The sequence below is a fragment of the Martes martes genome (assembly GCF_963455335.1).
Source record: "Martes martes genome assembly, chromosome: 16".
Lineage (NCBI taxonomy): Eukaryota > Metazoa > Chordata > Mammalia > Carnivora > Mustelidae > Martes > Martes martes.
The window spans coordinates 1236993-1255334 of record NC_137904.1 but is presented as its reverse complement, the minus strand read 5'-3'; the positions used below and the strand labels follow the sequence as shown (position 1 = coordinate 1255334).

The 18342-nt window shown below is 56.5% G+C and overlaps 2 protein-coding genes across 4 annotated transcripts; one reads left to right on the top strand and one right to left on the bottom strand.

Annotated features, from left to right (window-relative positions):
• Positions 1-785: 785 nt before the first annotated feature.
• Positions 786-11184, bottom strand: DERL2 (derlin 2). Of its 2 annotated transcripts, none has more exons than XM_080826388.1 (7): positions 11027-11184; positions 10282-10344; positions 8379-8452; positions 7165-7258; positions 6113-6308; positions 5773-5863; positions 786-1291 (listed from the first exon to the last, which is right to left on the bottom strand). In XM_080826388.1, exons 1-7 carry the CDS (start codon positions 11117-11119, stop codon positions 1186-1188), a joined length of 717 nt encoding a protein of 238 aa, XP_080682514.1. In that variant the 5' UTR covers positions 11120-11184; the 3' UTR covers positions 786-1185. The 2 variants fall into 2 exon arrangements, with proteins under 2 accessions (XP_080682514.1, XP_080682513.1); XM_080826387.1 differs by having other exon boundaries at positions 10282-10347; positions 11027-11170.
• A 291-nt stretch (positions 11185-11475) lies between these two features.
• Positions 11476-15987, top strand: MIS12 (MIS12 kinetochore complex component). 2 transcript variants are annotated; one of them, XM_080826389.1, is made up of 2 exons: positions 11476-11602; positions 14196-15987. In XM_080826389.1, the coding sequence occupies exon 2, from the start codon at positions 14234-14236 to the stop codon at positions 14852-14854; it is 621 nt and encodes a 206-aa protein (XP_080682515.1). In that variant the 5' UTR covers positions 11476-11602; positions 14196-14233; the 3' UTR covers positions 14855-15987. The 2 variants fall into 2 exon arrangements, with proteins under 2 accessions (XP_080682515.1, XP_080682516.1); XM_080826390.1 differs by lacking the exon at positions 11476-11602 and adding an exon at positions 11774-11817.
• Positions 15988-18342: the final 2355 nt, after the last annotated feature.

The following is an 18342-nucleotide window of genomic DNA, read 5'->3' as shown; positions in this document are numbered from 1 at the left end:
CACCCTGCTTGCGAGAACCACCAGGGCCGTCCCTCCCCTACAGGGGTCCACTTCGTCCTGTGGGTCCTCTCAGTGACTAGACCCCGTGAGCACAAACCTGCTGGGGGCCCAGGGGAATTAGTATTCCGGACAGGTCTTTATGGAGTCACAGACGTCAGCTGTCCCTTCCTTGGGACCCTAACGTCTACCTGATGGGAAGGTAAACCGGGTGCTTGGCTCGGAAAAGCTCATGAGCTCTTCCTTAAGCAAAATGACCCTGTGCAACCAGCCCAGGACCCACGAACTCCTGCCTAACAGGGGCCTGTTCATCTAGCCCCCAAGTGAACACCCCAGGTCTAAAACCGATCTCTCTGTGGTCTTCCAAAAGGGTGGCCACGATGTGGCTTCTCCTGCAGAGCTCTTAATGCAGAAGCGGAGCGGAGTTGCTAGGGTGCCACGGGCGCCCGGAGCTGGCCCTCCTCAGTGGAGTTCCTGCTGATTCGAGAACCACCCTACCTGCCGTTTTCCCCTCATCCGACAACCTGCGGTTTTGCAAAACCCAGAAGGAAAGCAAGCTATGCAGACGCCACCGGCCCCTCTTCCTCCCGCTGGAGCTGGCCTGCTGCGTGAGTGACACGTGTGGACAGCCACGGCGCGCCGGCCACATCCTTCTGTCCTGGAACGCCATCCTGCCGAAAGCTGTGCAGGCCGGGGACGGGCGGGCCCGGAGCTGCTGTGAGCCCAGGCCTGCGAGGCAGGGCCAGAACCCGGGTCGTCCCTTAAAAGATCACACACCAAAGCTTGCGTTCAGTGAGAGATGCGACTCAGTTTTATTGTGTCTTCTCTGAAACTTCCCTTTTACCCCACGGCCTCGTCTAGCAAAGAGGAGGAGGAGGAGCTCTGCCTCGCACCCCAGGACTCAAGTGCTCGGGGGCGTGGGGCCAGAGGCCATTGGGTATTTGTTTCTCTGGTGCACTGGCCCCGAGAGATCACACTTCCAGGGCCGGAGCGGCAAGGGACCGCTGGCCGGCCGCGCCGAGCGCATTCTGGACCCGTTAGTGTACCATTCCGTAAAGTGCTTCTGGGGTCAGAACCTGCCAGGCCATCCAAAGCGTCCACACTTTCGCAACACGAAGGATAAAAGAATCCCAATGGGCGGGTCGTCGAGTCCTTGCCAGCCGGGGCTGGTGGCTGGCACCTGTCGCTTTAACCGCCGAGGCGCTGGCCCTCACCCCAGGCGAAGCCTCCTGGCCGCTCCTCGGGCAGCGGGTTGTAATCTGGATCCTCCTCCGGCGTATCGAAAATAGCCTTCCTGAAAGACAGGCGACAGAGACGCTCAGTGCCGGAGTCACCTTGGGAAGGACCCCGGGGCTTCGCCTCAAGGACACACGCGACACCTGCTCCCCGGAACCAGCCACCGCACTGGAAGGTGTTCACAGTCATGTTCACATTAACTCTTTACCTCCAGGACTTGACTTTTCTTTTTATTTTTCTTACAACAAAAAGCAATACATGTTTGTTGTAGAGCAAACAAAAAATACATACAAACATTCTAAATCTCCAAAGAGAATCATGGTGGCTGTTGGCGTCATTCTTCCAGAACTTTCCTGTGTGTGATTCTATGGGAGTCAGATCACACTATTCTTTTTATAACCTGATTTTCACTAAATTTACCATGGATGTCTCCCCACAACCAGGGTATCACCCTGTACGCACCGGGAGACAGATGGATCGAGAACAGGGTCCGTCCACGCAACGGGATAATATCCAGCCTTGGAAAGGAAGGAGGCTCTGACACCTGCCATCCCGTGGGTGAGTCCTGAGAACACGTGGCCAGACCCGGACCCATACCGCGCGATCCCACGTGTGCGAGGAACCCAGAGTGGCGCTGTCCCAGCCAAGGCTGGGGGCGGGGAGTGGAGAAAGGTCCTGGGGACAGAGTTCCACTTCTGCAGGATCAAGAGGTGGAAGGACGGACGGCGGGCACAGAAACATGCCAGGACACTAGGGCTGCGACACTGCACGCCTGAGATGCGTAACATGACACAGTCCGTGTTACGTAGATCTTAACACAACTCACAAATCATTCTAAGACAAATTAATGCATATCACAGGAAAGGATGGTCAGTGTCCAGAAGACTTTTACAATCTCGTTAGGACGGTCACTCAAGTTGTCCTTAAAGAACCATTAAAACAATATCCGCTCTTGGCATTTTATTTTTTTTTTTTTAAGATTTTATTTATTTATTTGACACAGAGAGATCACAAGTAGGCAGAGAGGCCGCCAGAGAGAGAGGGGGAAGCAGGATCCTTGCTGAGCAGAGAGCCCGACGTGGGGCTCGATCCCAGGATCCTAGGATCATGACCCGAGCCGAAGGCAGAGGCTTAACCCACTGAGTCACCCAGGTGCCCTGACGTTTTGTTTCTAACTCTTGTTTCTCACGACACTGGACACTGCCCACAGCTGGTCCAAGCAGAATGTATCTGAAAGCTTCCAAGTCATAGTGGGGTCAGAGAACGCGTCCGTGCTCCAGCATGAGCTCGGTGAAGTCTTACAAACTAACAACGCAAACAAACACGCACCAGCAGAAACACACAGGTCGTAGAAGGCAGCTCAGAAAGGAAATCCAAAGGCCAATAAACACGAATGCGTCCGCTTTTGTGATGATGAAAAGAAAGCATGTGCAACAGCAGGGTCGCCTCTACTTCCCGAACACACACGGGACAGAATGCGGTGAGCAAGGAAGTGGGGGCGCGGTGGCCCCGAGCGGGCCGGGGACCGGGGGGACATCCCGGGGCTGCAGGGAAGCACACGTGCACGGGCCATGCAGGCAGTGCAGGAGGAGAACGCGTCTAAGCGGGGGGCTGGCGGGACAAGAGGCTGGTTCCACACGCGGGGCACTAAGTAGGTAGAGAGAGTAATGACCACGGGGTCAGATCCCTCGGTGTCAGGGAAAACAAGGAGGTGCTACATCCATCTGCTGGACACCACCCCAGCTGGGGAACAGACCCCCGCCACGCGCAGCCCTGGCGGATGGCAGACAGCTGCCCTGGCCGGAAGCGGCTGGACGGCGAGGAGCACCTCCGCGCGCCCTGGAGGACTCCGCTCCCGACGCCGGGAGGGGCAGGCAGGGCTCATCTCGCAGCCACATAACCAGTCCGGCCATCGCTCCCTGGGGGACGGCGCAGGACCAACAGGGAGCCGCAGGTCGGGACCTTCTGGGGAGGCTAATCCTGTCCCGAGAGGAGTCTGGGGCCCAAGGGTCGGTTCACGTATGGAAACCGTCAGCTGACACGCCTGTGGTGCGTGTTCTGCTCTAGAGAAATCAGAAGACCCCAGTCCGTGTCACACACCACAGGTACTCAGAGCACGAAGGATACCGGCACGGAGAGACGGATGGAGGCATGGACAGACGTACAAAAGGCAAGAATAGTAAAATATAAAGCACAGAACCTGTGTGGTGGGTAAATGGCACCACCATGTAATTTTCCCCACTTTTCTGTGAGTTTGGAAATTTTTATGATAAAATATTAGAGAAAAAACAGAGAGAAAAAAAACCCCACCTAGAATGTATCACATGAAGTTGTCCTAGAGCTGAGCATGTCAGTAACCCCACGTTTTTAAAAAACACACAGGTCTGCAGTGCGTGGCGGGCCTCCCCTGCTCCAGTCCCGGTCGGGCTCCGGGCACAGGGGCTGCACGAGTGTGAGCTCGTCCAGCACCCGCGCCGCGGCTTCCGCTCCCCCGGTCCCCACGAGAAAGGAACCAGGGCTCTTGCAGAAACGGCCGATTCTAAGACCACGTCAGGGAGAGCAGAGGATGAGCCTAGGAGATCTTGTCTGGCCAGAAAATAATAAATTATTATTATTTTTTATTATATAAATTATATAAATTACTATTATAATAAAATTATAATAAAATAATAAAATAATAAAAATAATAAAAATAATAAATTACTTGGCAATAAAGAGAAAAAAAGTAATGGGCCATGCTGACAATAATTAGACACCGGTGTGAAGGGGTTCCTATTGTCCAGATCTGGGGCCACACGAATACCAAAGCAACAACGATAACGACGGCCGCAACTCACTCACGATCTAGGATCAGGAGAGGGCGGCTGGCCGAGGCCGGGTGCCTTCCCCAGAACAATCACCAGGGGAACAAAGGCAGCTTCATGATTGACCTTCACTGAGTCATCAGAGTGGCTGCCGCCACCGTGACCAATGAGCGCACGGAAATCTACCGTGGACAGCCGTGGGGAGAAGGACGCGGGGTCCCTTCTCTGACACTCCTGCCAAAGACGTGTGACCTGAAGCTGAATGTGAGGGACACGAGACAAGCCCGGGAGGCAGGCCGAGAGTCCACAGAAGCGTCAGTGCGGTGACGTCAAGGAAAGACTCTGGAGCTCGTCCAACCCGGCAGGGACCCAAGAGGCGTGACATGTCAGTGTGACACTGGGTCTGAGCCCGGCTCTCCCGGCAAGAGCGTTTCCTGGAACAACGGCCAGGAGTGGCTTGGGTCTGTGGACTCAGGTTTCTCCTGATTGTGACTATGTAGGGGAATGTCCTTCTTCAGAGAAAATCCACATTCATTGGGGCGGGGGGCGGGGGCGGGGATCACAGGGGATCTGATCGACAGTTTACTTTCACACACCTAAGAAAGAAAAAGTCCTTTGGAGGATTTGTAGTTTTTTCTTTGAGTCTGAAACGGTTTCCAAAATAAAGTAAAATCGTAAAAAACAAACCCACAGAAACGAGACAGAATCTTCCAGCTATCACCCCGGGAAAAAATAAACCATCCTCCCCCGTTGGACAAGGCCGCAGGGAATGGGACGCTCCACGTGGCCGGGAGAAGCATCACCCAGTCCCCACGGCCACTTGTTGATGAACAGCGCGGCGGTCCTACTTCCGGGAGCGCGCCCTGCGCGGTCACGGACGCGCAACACCCGGGGACGCCAGCGCCGGCGCTGTGGGTAAGGGAGGGGCCCACGGTGCTAGTGTCCTGCCACGCGGGACCACGTAGCTGCTACAGCTCCGCAGGACATTCGTCACGGAAAAAGGATTATGACTTACACCGAAAAGGAGATTACGATAGAGCATTTTAAAAAATTTAGCCCCCACGCAGGAAGAGAGGGGAGAGCATGTGTGGAAAGGGCCACGGTGACCGCCAGCGTCCCGCTAAGTGGGGGGGCTCTGGAGGACCGGGTTTTCTGCTTTGCTTAACTATTTGACAGCCAACATTTTATGCAAAAACTCACATTTTACTCCTAACTGTGGCAGGTCTCAAGGACACAACTCTCTGGAGAAAGAGGTCCCACAGACCAAAGCTCCCCTCTCAGGAAAGGGAGGGGCGAGACAGAGACGGACTCTCACGTCGCACGGCCGGTCAGTAGGCCGGCCTACACACCCCGGTTCCCCAGGCTGCCTCACGGCTTAGCTCCCCTCCCCCGTTCCCTGGAAGGCCAGCAGTCCCACCACCAGAAACCTCCTTGGGGTCGGTGTGGCCCGTTCCGCCGCCCGGGCCCTGGGAGCTCCGACAGTGGCTCTCCGGGAACCCAGCAGGCTCCGCCCCGGGACGTCACCCTCGGGACGCCCCAGGCTCGTGGAGCTCGCTTCTGCACGAGTCTGGCACCATCTGCTCCGACCCAAGCCCAACCCACCACCGCAGCCTGGGGCTCGATCTGCAAACGCTGACCCGAGCGCCAGAGTGCTGGGAGCCCCGCAAGAAAACAGACCACGGAGCCTGCCCCGCATCATCTGCCAAGAACGCGTAACCCGGCATCGGATACTCACAAAATAGATGGTGTTTTCAGGATTCTGATTCCACCAGGCTGATTGGGAAATACGTCTTCCAGGAAAAAATATATGTGTCCGACCGCAATGCCTAGAGTCGCCCAGAAACAAAGAACGAGGAGAGGATGAAAATTCTGACTGCAGGTGCACCTGCCAACACAAAGTCCACACGTTTAGGAAGACATGTCCATACAACGACTCAAAATTAAACACTGTAGCCTCTGAACCTACAACTGCTACATGACCCTGAGACAGCCTAGTGGAGTGCCGGATGTGGAAACCAGGAGCAAAGTAAGCTCACACGGGAAGTGGTACAGGAAGTTGCAAGGAAGACTCTTACCCAAGAGGTCCACAATGATCGAGTTCCCCAGCAGCAAGGAAAAGCCCATGAGCACCCAGGGCAGAAAGGGGGCCTGGAAGTTGAGAAGGCCGAAGAAGTTCATGCGGACGTAGGGGTTCCTCCGGCTCCACACGTAGACGAGCATGATCGTGAAGGCCTGGCCCAGGAAAACCAAGCTCACGAACAGACCGAACAGCTAGCGGACGGCGTTAAGGAAGATCTCCACATCACAGGTGTACAGCGAGGGAAGAAAACGAGAGGCTGTGATCTAGCAGAGGCCTGAGGTGGCCAAGTCTCACAGTCGTTCATCTTTAGAGAGAAACCCCGGAAATGATTACCCAGAGCAACCAGGCAAACATCAGCAGAGGCCAAAACATCTGGACAGTAGCTGCTTCCCATGAAGATTCTGTTTCCAGGAAGTTCTTGACTATTTAGAAATTATGTTAATTCCTTGGTCAATAATTACATTAAATTTCACTCACCATTAGCACCTTTAAGAGGTGAGTAAAACCAGCTAGATCCCAATCATCTTGTCAGACCGGACTACGTTCAAATCTAAATTACAGTAATTTACCAGCTTTGATAGCGACCAAATAAATGTCTTACCAAGTTAGTTTCAGAGTACACGTATCGAGGGGTGCCCGGGTCGCTCAATCTGATAAGCGTCAGACTCCGTTCTGGCTCAGGTCATGATCTCAGGGTCATGAGATCGAGCCCCGTGCTGGGGTGCTCGCTGGGCGTGGAGCCTGCTTGGGATTCTCTCTCCCTCCCTCCACCCACAACAAACGCTCTTAAAAAAAGAAAGGTACACGCACGGACAATCCCGTACCTGAAGCAGTTAACAGTCACCCACCCGGGCTAAACGCCCCTCTGGCTCGCCCACCCCACGGCTCAGACGTGCTCAGAGAGAGGACGCCACGCGATCCCGCCGTGCCCGCAGCTACGGTCTGGAGGGCCGCTCTGTGTGTGTGCTGAGCGCGTCCAGCAGACCGTGGAGGGCAGGCAGAGGCTTTAGCAACACAGAAGGCGTTCCTCTACTTGTTGAAGGATACAGTCATTAAGAATCCACCAAAAAGGAACATAAATACAAAGTCTGCCGTCCGACCTCTGAATGAGCCTTCTTCTAGCATTCGACAGTAGCGGTATCTTAAGTTCCAAGTTAAGAAAACGGTAAGCACACAAGTGGGAAAAAGGTCAAGTTTAACATACGGCCGCAGTGCGCTCGGCCGCCGCGTCAGCCGTACGCAGCCAAGCCTTTGGTTCTGCGAGCGCGTCCACGAGGGGTAGCGTCGGGACGTCCCTGCCACCCGGCATTTCAGGCGCAGGGAAGACCAGCACCGCCTGTGGCACACACCGCTCCCGGCTGGGGAGCGAAGCCCGAGGCCACACACGTGTGCTTGCGGGCACTTAACGGAACCTTTTCAAAGCTCGTCGTCTGCTCCAAGCTCAGCACCGCCACGATCTGAGCCACTTTGCTGTTTCACAAGCTAACTCGGAAGACGCGCCCGGCAAGAGGTCTTGCCTGACCGTCTGCTTCGGCCGGCCAAGCAGACTCGGCCTTTCTACACCTCAGTTAATAAAGACGTATCATGAGGAAAAGATCTCATTATTAGAAACTTACCAGGATGGCGTATCACACAGGAATCCGTCAGGCAGGGGTCCCATCACCCCGACAAGGCCCAGTCTCCTGCACGCTGGGCTGTAACTCCCCTCTCAATCCAGGCAGTCGGGTACAGGAAGGATCCCCGTTCAGGGGCCCAATTAGCACCTGTCCAGGGCACCCCCGCCCCCTCTTTCAACAAGGAGCACGTGGCCGGCCGGGTAGACACACGGCACTGTCTTTCCAGCCAGTAGAACCCGCAACCAAGATCCAGGGAGAGCTCACATTTCCAGTCCCCAAGAAGCCGCTGCAGGACTCCCAGACCCGTAGCAACACTCTGGGACTTACCACTGTCCCTGGGTCCCTGCTGATACTATGCTGCAAACAGGCCTCAACGAATCCACTTCTCTCCCTTGATGGGATTTGTATGGGATTTACGGGCAGAAGTGTAATCACTCTTTGGGTGAACGCCTCCCATTAGAACAAACGGGAACCAACGAACACCCTCAAAATAGGACTTTCCGACCGGCCAGTCTGTACCACGAAGGCAGTACCCGGAAGTCACCGTTACGAGAGGAGCACAAGCAGCATCGGTAGTTTCAACTGACACTGTATTCCCGACGCAGACCGCCGGGTTTTATGCTGACCCCACTTAATAAAGGATACAGAAAAATCATGTTAAATAAAAAATTGAATCCCACTGGACCGAAAAATAAGAAATTGGTGATTAGCCTCCATATCTGTTAAAAGAAAAAAAAAAATCGAGATAAGCCAGATTAAGTAAAATGTGCCAGGCAACATTTCCACATTAAGACAGAAGACATTTCCCAGGGTTGCGACGGTTGATCTGCAAGGGCAACAGGACAGAATGCTTGAAACTGTCGTCGTCTTTAAAACAAAACAAAACAAAACCTATACCATATGGTCAGGAAAATTAAGGGGAAAGTTGGATGGAGAGACGATGTTCATTTGCAGAACAGAAGCCGATGCTTTCGTGTGTACAGTGTTATAATCTAGTGGGCAGTCTTGGGAACCAGAGAGAAACTCCAGAGACCTCACATAAACCGCCAGGAAATGCTTCGGTGTTAGTCTGTAAGAAACAGCCAGAGGAGAGAGTGATTCTAGAACAAACACTCAGGTTCTAGTCTGAGTAGAAGAGCCAACTCCCTGTAAGTAAAGATCTAATGCTCTAACAATTAGTCTAATTGGCAGATACAATGACACTCTTTTTCTTGTTGGAAACCCTGGTACGCTTTTCCCCACCCAACCCACCCACACCCCCAATAAAAACAACTACTCACAATGGGAGAGAGCTTCCCATTTTAAAATGTTTTAGCACGATCTACAATGTGGGAGCTCAGTAACCCTGTGAGACATGGGACTGGTGGTCCCAATCCCATGTCACACAGGAGGAAACGGGGATAACTGGAGAGCATGAAAATGGCCTGCCCAGGGGAACGTGTACAGGGAGACTGAATCCAAGCCTGGGACACCCGGCTCCAAATGTGGGTATCTGGTGTCATCAAGAGTGTAACCCGGACAAAATCGAGTCCAGCATGTTAACAGGAAGCAAAGCTCGGATGCAGCTTCGGCGCCCAGCAGAGGCCAGGGAGTGGCGAAGGACGGAGGAGGTGACAAGAGTCCCGGGGACTGCCTCGTGCAGCATTCGATCCTTCGGCATTGGCAACGGAGGGGACGTAATTCAGTTCTACATACGAACTGCCTCCAGGATTTGAGAGTCCCCAGCTTAAGGAGCGGAGAAGCAGCTCAGTAAGTACAAGAAAGAAGGGAGAGGCTCTGAAGGAAGTATTTCGGGATACCCTGGGGACACGGAGCAGGGTCAGTCTGGGAGGCCACACGAGAGCTGGGGCTTGGTGGGTGTAGAGCGAGGGACACGCATTCGAGACAGAGGGAACACCAAGTGCACAGGAAAATTACTGACTCTTGGTCCTTCCCCCACCGCAGCCACAGGCTACCTGATCGTCCCGGAGGGGCAAAACAGCGTTCTGTGAGCATTCTAACTACATGGAAGGAGTAGCTCCTACTCAGATCCAGTGAACTCGCATGTAGTTTCAGGAGCCCGTCTTCGGGCTGATCCCGGGAAGACAGAGCAGTCTGAAAGCACTGAGAGAGCTGGGTTTCTGAACCGGACCTGGGTGATAGCACCGAGCTGGTGAGCGGACGGCGTGGGCATCCTCTGAGGCTCTCCCTGGGCTGGTCAGTGTCCTCTCATACTACGGTGTTAACCCCGAACCACTAATTTCCACATACGGGAACCAGATACATCTAATCAAAACCACGTAGGGAATTTTACAAACAAAATACAGAGTCTTAATTCTTGCGGTGGGTGACTGTGGTTCCGATGCATGACGAGGAATCTGACTCTCGGCGACGTTTCCTCGGTGATCTGAGGCCCAACCAGGATGCACGATCCCATCTTTACCACCCCTCCCCCACAATCAGACGTTCCCGCGGAACCTGCTGGTCCCATATGGAAGGATCGGCCAGCAGAAAGCACGAGGAAAAGCTTAAGGACCGGAACACGGGGTGCGGAGGTGACGGCCCGTACCTGAAAGTGTTTGAAGATCAACTCGGGGTTGAAGTACAGCTGAAACGGTGTGATCAGCTCCAGCTGCTGGAAAGGAAAAAGGGCTCCTTCAGGCAAACCCGGCCACACACGACACCGCGCCGTCCTCAGCAGAAGGCGGGGCCGGACCCCTTCTTCTCGGGCGGGCAGGCCGGGAAAGGACTGTGCGCAGGCGCTGCCGTTTCCGCACTCCGTCCGCCGGACACGAGACTCACCTCTGCTCCGTGCTGCGGGGCTCGAGGCCGACCCTGGCCCCGGGGCAGCAGGAGCGGCCGCCACGCACGTGTCCCCGCCCGGCCCCCACCCGAAGCCCCGCAGAACCGAGCCCGCGGACCCCGCGCCGTCAGGCCCGCGCTCCTCTCCGGGGCTCTTCCCTCCCGGCAGCCCGAGCCCTCCGCCCCCCCGCGCCGGGTCCTCGCCGAGCGGACTGCCCGCTGGTCAGCGCGGCCCCTGCCCGCCCCGCCTTCCAGACCCGCTTCCCGGGTGGGCGGCTCCCACGGCCCCGCCCGCGCCGGTCCGGCCCTCCGCTCTCGGAAGCCGCCCGCGGCCCCGGCCCCGCACCGCTGCCGGGCGGCACCGCCTCCTCGGCTGCCGGGACCCCGGCGGGCGCCCCGCACGCCCCCACCCGCCCCGGAGACCTGCCCCTCGGGGCTCCCCCGCGGCCCGAACCCCAGCCTCCGAGGCCCCGGCCGGCGCGGCGCGGGCGAGAGGGCGGCGCGCCGCTCACCACGGCGGCGGTGGTGAGCACGCAGGCGGTGGTGTAGGCGCGGCTGACCGGCGGGATCTGCAGGTACTCCAGCCGCAGGCTCTGGTACGCCATCTTCCCCACCGCCGCCGCCCCCCCACTTCCCCTTCCGCCGCGCCGCCCCGGCGGCGGGCGGGGCCAGAGCGCGCTGCCGCCCAATCAGCGCCGCGCACCGGCCGGCCGCCAACCGCCGCAGCCCGGGGGACGGCGCGCCGGCCAATCGCGAGTGGCGCCTCCGCGGGGCCCCGCCCCGCCGCCCCGCCCACCAGCCCGGCGACGTCGGGGAGAGGCGTGGAAGTCCCGGATCCGTGCGCCAATCCGCGCCGGCCACAGCTGGCCTTCCCGCCCGGCCCCTCCGCGTCTGAGCGAGGCGGCCCCCGCCGCCGGCCAATCAGGAGCACGACGGCGTCCCGCCCGGGCCCCCGTTCGCCGAGGCCGGAATCGGGCGGCATCCGGGCGGCCGGCGGGGCCGCCTCTCCGCAGCGGCCGGCGGTGGCTTAAAGGAGGCGGCGGGAAGGCGGTGCGCGATCGGCTTCGTCGCCCTCGCCCCCCGCTCGGGTAAGGGCCGCGGGGCCGCATCGCCTCCTCCGAGCAGCGGGGAGGGCAGGGACTGCGCTCGGCAGCGTCGCCGGGCGCCCGCCGGCCGGGCCGCGCGCCGCCTTCCCCGAGCTCCCGGCATGCCGCGGGGCCGCGGGGGCCGACGGGAGCGCGCGGCGCGCCGGAAGTGGTCCCCGCCCGGCGTGGCTGTGGCGGGCGTCCCGGCGGAGAGCGGGGTCGGTGTCCGGGGCTGGGGAGGCGCTGGTGGGGGTATCCTGGGGGGGTGCGGAAAGGCCCTGGAGGGCGGAGACGCTGGAGGTGGGGAGCTGGGGGGAGGTGCCCTGGGGAGGGGAAGCCGCTGCGGGGGAGGGAGCTGGGGAGAGGGAGGTTTTGCGGGAGCTCAGAGCAGCTGGGTCGCTCCGGGCTTCGGAGGATGCTCGGCCCCAGCGTCTTTCCTTGAAGGAGCGAGAACATCACGGGGGGGGGGGGTAGCTCGGTCCGGCGGGCAGTGTCAGACTTGACTGGCGCGGTTCCAAGGAAGCATTTAGGGTTTGGGAGCGACCATCGGGGCGGATAAGGGAGGACCCGAGTAAAGGCTGGGAGAGCGGGCTTTCGCAGGGGTGCCCGTGGGCGCCTCACGGAGGGAGAAGCCCGAGGAGCTCCTGTGCAGGAGGAGGTGGTGCGCAGCCTCACCGGGGATCAGAGACCCACGTTAAAATACCTTTACTTGGGGGCGCCTGCCACTCTTCCTGTGGGGTCATGAGTGACAGCCCGAGGCTGGGTGTGGAGAGGAGTTCGAGAAGAATAAAGGTGCTGCCTGCCCCCCAGCTATCATGCCCACAGCCCACTGAGCGAGCCCTGCTGCGCGAATTGCACACCTCCAGGCAGCTTTGGCAGTCTCTGGGGGTGGAGGGCAAGACGGGACCTGTCTGAGGATCCCAAGTGTGGATTGAGCAGAATCTTTCCATTTGTGGGGCTTGATTAGGATTGGGTGGGGGTCCTCCACTCACAGTCCGGGGTTGGTAGAAACAAGTGAGGCAGGGGTTTCAGAATCTTACGGTCTGTGTTATGGATGCTTCTCATTGAAGAGTCGATCCCTTTGAACGGTGAAAATACTCGGGTTTCCCAGAAAAGGGAAGTCATGCTGATGTAAGCAGCAGGATAGGTGGGAAGGGGAGAGTGTATGTTCAGCCCTCTGTGTCCAGCCTGTGTGTGGGGTACATGTATGGTTTTGGGTTTCTTTCTTTTTCTCTTTTATAAATAATTTCTCACGACTTAATATTTTTTTAAGAGAGAGTGCTTGAGCGCACGCAGGGTTGGCGGGGAGGGGGCAGAGGAAGGGAGAGCATCTTCAGCAGGCTCCACACCCACCGTGGAGCCCAGCATGGGGCTCGATCTCAGGACCCCGAGATCACGACCTGAGCCGAAGTGAAGAGTTGGGCAGTCAACCAACTGAGCCACCCAGGAGCCCCGGTTCTCATTTTCAAAAAGCAACTCCGTAGAACAACTTCCCTCCTACCAGACAGGCAAGAATTGGAATGCGGAACCATACCCGGTGTTGACAAAGACATGAGAAGTTTTCGTGAACTGCACGGGGGAGTGTCAGTCAGCCTACCCTGCCTCTCCCCAGATGTTCTGGAGAACTCTGCACAGTATTTAGTGAGGAGTCACGTGTGAGGAAACTCCGTGGCCCAGCAGTTACTTGCCGATGTGAATTACCCGCAGGTCCCCCAGGAGGCGTTGCGGGAGGGTGTTCCGTACAGCATGGCGTTTGGTAGCAGGGTGCTGACAGCAAACCAGGTGTCGGTCACAGGGATGGGCATGCCTTCAGCTCAGTCGTGATCCCAGGGTCCTGGGACCAAGCCCCGCTTTGGGCTCTCCCTTTCTCTGCCGCTCTGCCTGCTTGTGTGCACATGCAGTCTCTCTCTCTCTGTGTCAAATAAATAAAATTTAAAAAAAAAAAAGCTACCTAAAACTTATCCAAGATGAATTAAGGTGGATTGAAAAGGCTCCTGTTGAAACACTGGAGAGGGTTCCTATGGGTGATGAAAGATGGGAGAGGAAGATAGGATGAATGAACTCTGCGCTGTATGTCCGTGGTCCTTGAGGAGCCTTGAGGAGGGAGACAGCGGCTGGTGACAGAGGCCCGTGGAAGCCATGTTCAAGGAGTTCGAACTCGATCCTGAAGGAGGGCACAGGGGAGTGGGAGGAAGTGAAGTCGGGAGCACGCGGAGAGGGGCTGGCGGAATAGCATGGAAGGCTGTGCTCAGGGGCACGTGGGGAGAGGGGCCGGGTGGCTGGAGGAGTGGAGGCGGAGGCCACTGTGTCTCGGGCATTGCCTAGGCCGTCCGTCTGAGTGTGAAAGTGGTCCAGGACGATAGCGGAGTTCAGGAGACGGAGCCCTGGGCCAGAGCCTGCGTTAATGAGAAGTGCAGGAAAGAGCCTCAGAGAGCTCGCGTCGTGTTGTGGACGAGGAGGGCGGGCAGCGGCGGGCTTCAGGACATGCTCGCTCCTTGGGTTGTATTTCCTGGCTTCCTGGCTCTCTGGTGGGATATGTCACTCTCATCAAATGATCTCTCACCGAAAAGGGTTTTTTTTCTTTTTACGTTGGCAGATTATTCATAGTCAAACAGGCCCGTGGAGGGAGCGAAGATGTCCGTGGACCCGATGGCCTACGAGGCCCAGTTCTTCGGCTTCACGCCGCAGACCTGCATGCTCAGAATCTACATCGCGTTTCAGGACTACCTGTTCGAAGTGATGCAGGCCGTCGAGCAGGTTATCCTGAAGAAGGTGGCCGACACGCCGGGCTGTGAGATCAGCCCCGTCCAGATTCGTAAATGCACGGAGAAGTTTCTTGGCTTCATGAAAGGCCGTTTCGATAACCTTTTTGGCAGAATGGAGCAGCTGTGTTTGCAGCTGGTCCTGCGCATCCCCCCGCACGTCCTGCTTCCGGAAGATAAGCCTCAGGAGATGCATCCTTGTACCGAGGAAGAATTCCAGCTTCTCCAGGAAGAAATCGAGCAGCTGCAAGAGAGGTATAAGACTGAAGTCGGCGCTAAGCAGGCCCTCCTTGCAGAATTAGAGGAACAAAAAGTCGTTCAGGCCAAACTTAAACAGACATTGGCTTTCTTTGATGAGCTTGACAACGCCGGCAGAGATCAGGGGACTAGTGACTTTAGGGAGAGCTTGGCGTTCCTGGTCCAGAACTCCAGAAAACTCCAGACCATCAGGGACACTGTGGAAAGGGAAAGCAAAAGAATGAAAATATCTTAATTTCTCAGGAGGCACAGGAGCTCATCCGAAAGCAGAACAGCAAGGGTTTCTATCCTGATACTCTCGTGAGCTGTCCGTGTTACGGGATTTCCTTTGTTTGCTCTTTGTCCTACCCCACACCTCCCTCTGACTTGGTCCACTCTGCTGAGGTCGCTGTCACCGTCGGGGACTAATCTCTGGAGCGTCTGTTCCCTGGAGACCTCTCGCCAGCGGGACGGAAGCCCTGGTCCAGTAGCAACTTGCTGGGCCCCTTGACTGGAGAGGCAGGGCTCTCCCTGGCTGGTCGGAGATGTGTGTAAAGCTGTTGGTTGGTCACGGGTCCTTTGTGACCTTGGTCCTTTCAACTTACTCTTTGCATACGATCACATGAGAAAAAGGGAAAGTTGGGGGCTTCGTTATGGACCAGCCACTGCCCTAGGACACATCACAGCCTGCCTGCCCTTGGCCGCGAGCGGGGCTTCCCCGGGGACGTCCGCTGCGGGAGAGAAGGAAGTTGAATGGCAGCCGTGATCTCTAGTAAAGAGCACAGAACTTCAGTTCGTTCCTTAGCTGGAGCCTCTCTGTGATGGGGAACAATCTGGCATCTGGGAGCCCAGCGGGGGACGGCCGTGGACGGAGAAGAGGCAGATCTCACCGGGGTAGGAGGGGAAGCCTGGAACAGAGCCAAGGGCAAAGCTGATGTGAACCGACCGCTAAGCATGTATTCATTTTGTTCATACTTCAGTGAGTTTTGGAATCTGCCCCTGTACCTAGTGTTTTTAACGTTATTTATTCATACTCCTAAGCACCAAATATTTAGTCCCCACAGTAGGGAGGTTTTAGCTGCCTTGCACTTAAATTTGGTGGAGTCTCGTGTTTTCTGCTGAAGTGAATCCATGTGACACCGCGTGCAATCAGTCCGTACGTCCCCCAGAGAAAGCGTGAACAGCGGTGCCCGCTCTTAGACTTTGCCCTCCGTGTCTTCCTAAAGAACGGGATTCAGACTTCTCCTTTATGCCGGAGAGTAACTCGGGACATTAATGTTTGCGATCAAATATTCATAGATTTAAGGTGCCTGTGTTTACCTGGAATGTGTTTATTATGAAAGACCCTTTTTTCCAATCCTGTACATGAAATACATGTGTTTTAAAGGCTTTGGTTTTCGGTTTTCTATTATTTTAAGTAAGCTCAGGGCCCAAGGTGGGGTTTGAACTCACGACCCCAAGACCAAGAGTCGCATGTTCTGTCGACTGAGCCGCCAGGCTGCCCATGTTTGTGGCTTATTTAAAATCTCCTTGTGTAGAAGGGTGCCTGGGTGGCTCAGTCGGCGAAGCGTGCAGCTCGATTTTGACTCACATGAGCTCACAGTCATGGGACCGAGCCCTGTGTTGGGCTCAGCGCTCCGTGTGAAGTTTGCCCGAAGATTCTCCCGCTCCTGTGTGCACCTGTGCACTCTCTCGATCTCAGGTAAAATAATTGATTAAAAAAATCAAGTATAGAGGGTTAAATGGTGATTTCCCCAAAGGAATGTCCAGGTCCTGATTCCTGGAACCTGTCATGATACTTCACTTGGAAAAAAGTCTTTCGCAGGAATAATTGAGGATCTAGAGATGGGGGAGCATCCTGAATTATCTGGATGGGCCCAAAATCCAGTGGCCAGTGTCTTCACTAGAGAAAGGCAGAGGGAGGTTGGAGACAGAAGAGGAGGGGGCAGGGTGACCGCAGAGGCAGGTGGGAGCACCTCCCCGGGGACTGACGGCCCTGTTTGGGACCTCTGGCCTCCAGGGCAGGGAGGAATGCATTTCCCTTCTCTCAACTCACGAGGTTTGTTACATGTTAACTCATAGACCTGATTAAGGGGCGCCTGGGGGGCTCAGTGGGTAAAGCCTCTGCCTTTGGCTCAGGTCATGATCTCAGGGTCCTGGGATCGAGCCCCACATCGGGCTCTCTGCTCCGCGGGGAGCCTGCTCCCCCCCCCCCCCTGCTTCTCTGCCGGCTTGTGACCTCTGCCTGTCAAATAAAAAAAATAAACTCTTAAAAAAAAATAGACCTGATGAAGCTAAGATGTTCGCATACTCGAACTCAGAAGGAGGTTGGTCCTTACTAAGGAAGCAACTGCTGACGCCCGGTTGGCCTCATAGCTGTAATAATATGGTTTGCCCGAATGCACTTAGAATCTGGACACAGTCTGGACAGGAGGGTGGAGTCCGCAGTGTTTAGAACTCAGGAGTTCAGTCGCTTAAGCGTGCAACTCCTGATTTCAGCTCAGGTCTCGATCTCAGGGTCGTGAGATCGAGCCTCGCATCAGGCTCCACACCTGGCTTAAGAAAACGCCCAAAAATCTCAGGAGTTCGTTTCACGTCGAGCGGGTACTTAGTAACCGGGCATGTTGGTACTGTTTTGTCGTAGTAGTGTCGTCAGCAGGAACAAATCAATCTACTTGGCCCCATTACCCTCTGATAATTAAACTCCTCCCTCAGAAATTCAGAAAAAAGGATAATAAGCCCCAGGTTACCCGCTGGGCTTCATGGTCCCGTTCCCATCCAGCCTCCCTCTCACTGAGTTTCTCACTCTCTCCTGCGTTAGAGCCTCTGACTTCGCAAAACCAACCTTCAGGTTCCCCAGATGCCTGGTCCCACACTTCCCCTGGTATTTATTCTCTCTCACTGTTGCGCCTGTCCCCCAGTGTGTTCCCCCGTCCTGCTGCCGCAGGGCCAGGCGGCCGGTGGGTTGAGAGTTGGGCACGGCGCCAACGCAAAGCAAAGAGCCAATATGACTGTGGTTAGAAGGTGGGGAAGGGGCAGTCGGGTATCCCCCAAACCGAGAGGGCCCTTTGAGATCAGAGAACAGGTCAGGCGACCCCATACGTTAACAGTTTTATTCAGGGGAACGCACTGCTGGAGGAGGGGTGGTCGACCCTCCCGCGGCTCAGTTACTCTCCACCAAGTCCGGCCCACCCGTCTGCAGGTTTTTGCGGAGCGAGGGGACCCGCAGAAGGCACTGCAGTTAGATCACAGGGTCCACAGGCACCTCAAAGACCTTGTAGCCACCTCCTTGTTGACCTCCTGCTAACCTTGAATGAGCTCTTGTGGCTCCGTCCATGTGGACGGGGAAGGACTCCGTTATCCCTAACAGAGTCCAGGGAGGCCAGAGGGAACCTCTCCTCGTCCTGCCCTTGGTGGGCGTTTCCAAGGTCTGTGGGTTATTCTCCGAGGGACCCGGAACACGTGGCCCGAAGAGAGGTCATCACTTGAACTGAACAAGAGGGAGGCGCAGCGATGGGGTCAGTATTGTCACCACTCCTACAACTCCCAACCTTCTAGAAATAGGACTATAGGGGACCTCTGTGGAGGAGGGTCTGCACTCAGTCGTCATGTGTGTAAGGGGGGTTAGGGGAAGGCTCCCCATGACGTCTGCGTGTGCTGAAGTTTGACTCGATCCTGACCCTACCTACCTGGCCATAACAGATTCACCAGGTCCGGGCGCAGTCCAGCACGGCTGCCCTGCTC

Excerpts from the sequence above, each read along its gene's own strand:
- MIS12 (XM_080826389.1), top strand. The coding sequence starts at position 14,234 with ATGTCCGTGGACCCGATGGCCTACGAGGCCCAGTTCTTCGGCTTCACG.
- DERL2 (XM_080826387.1), bottom strand. The coding sequence starts at position 11,119 with ATGGCGTACCAGAGCCTGCGGCTGGAGTACCTGCAGATCCCGCCGGTC. Across the intron at positions 8,453-10,281 it reads TGATCTTCAAACACTTTCAG|ATATGGAGGCTAATCACCAA; the intron begins GTACGGGCCGTC and ends TTCTTTTAACAG. Across the intron at positions 1,292-5,772 it reads CTGAAAACACCATCTATTTT|GAAGGCTATTTTCGATACGC; the intron begins GTGAGTATCCGA and ends CCTGTCTTTCAG.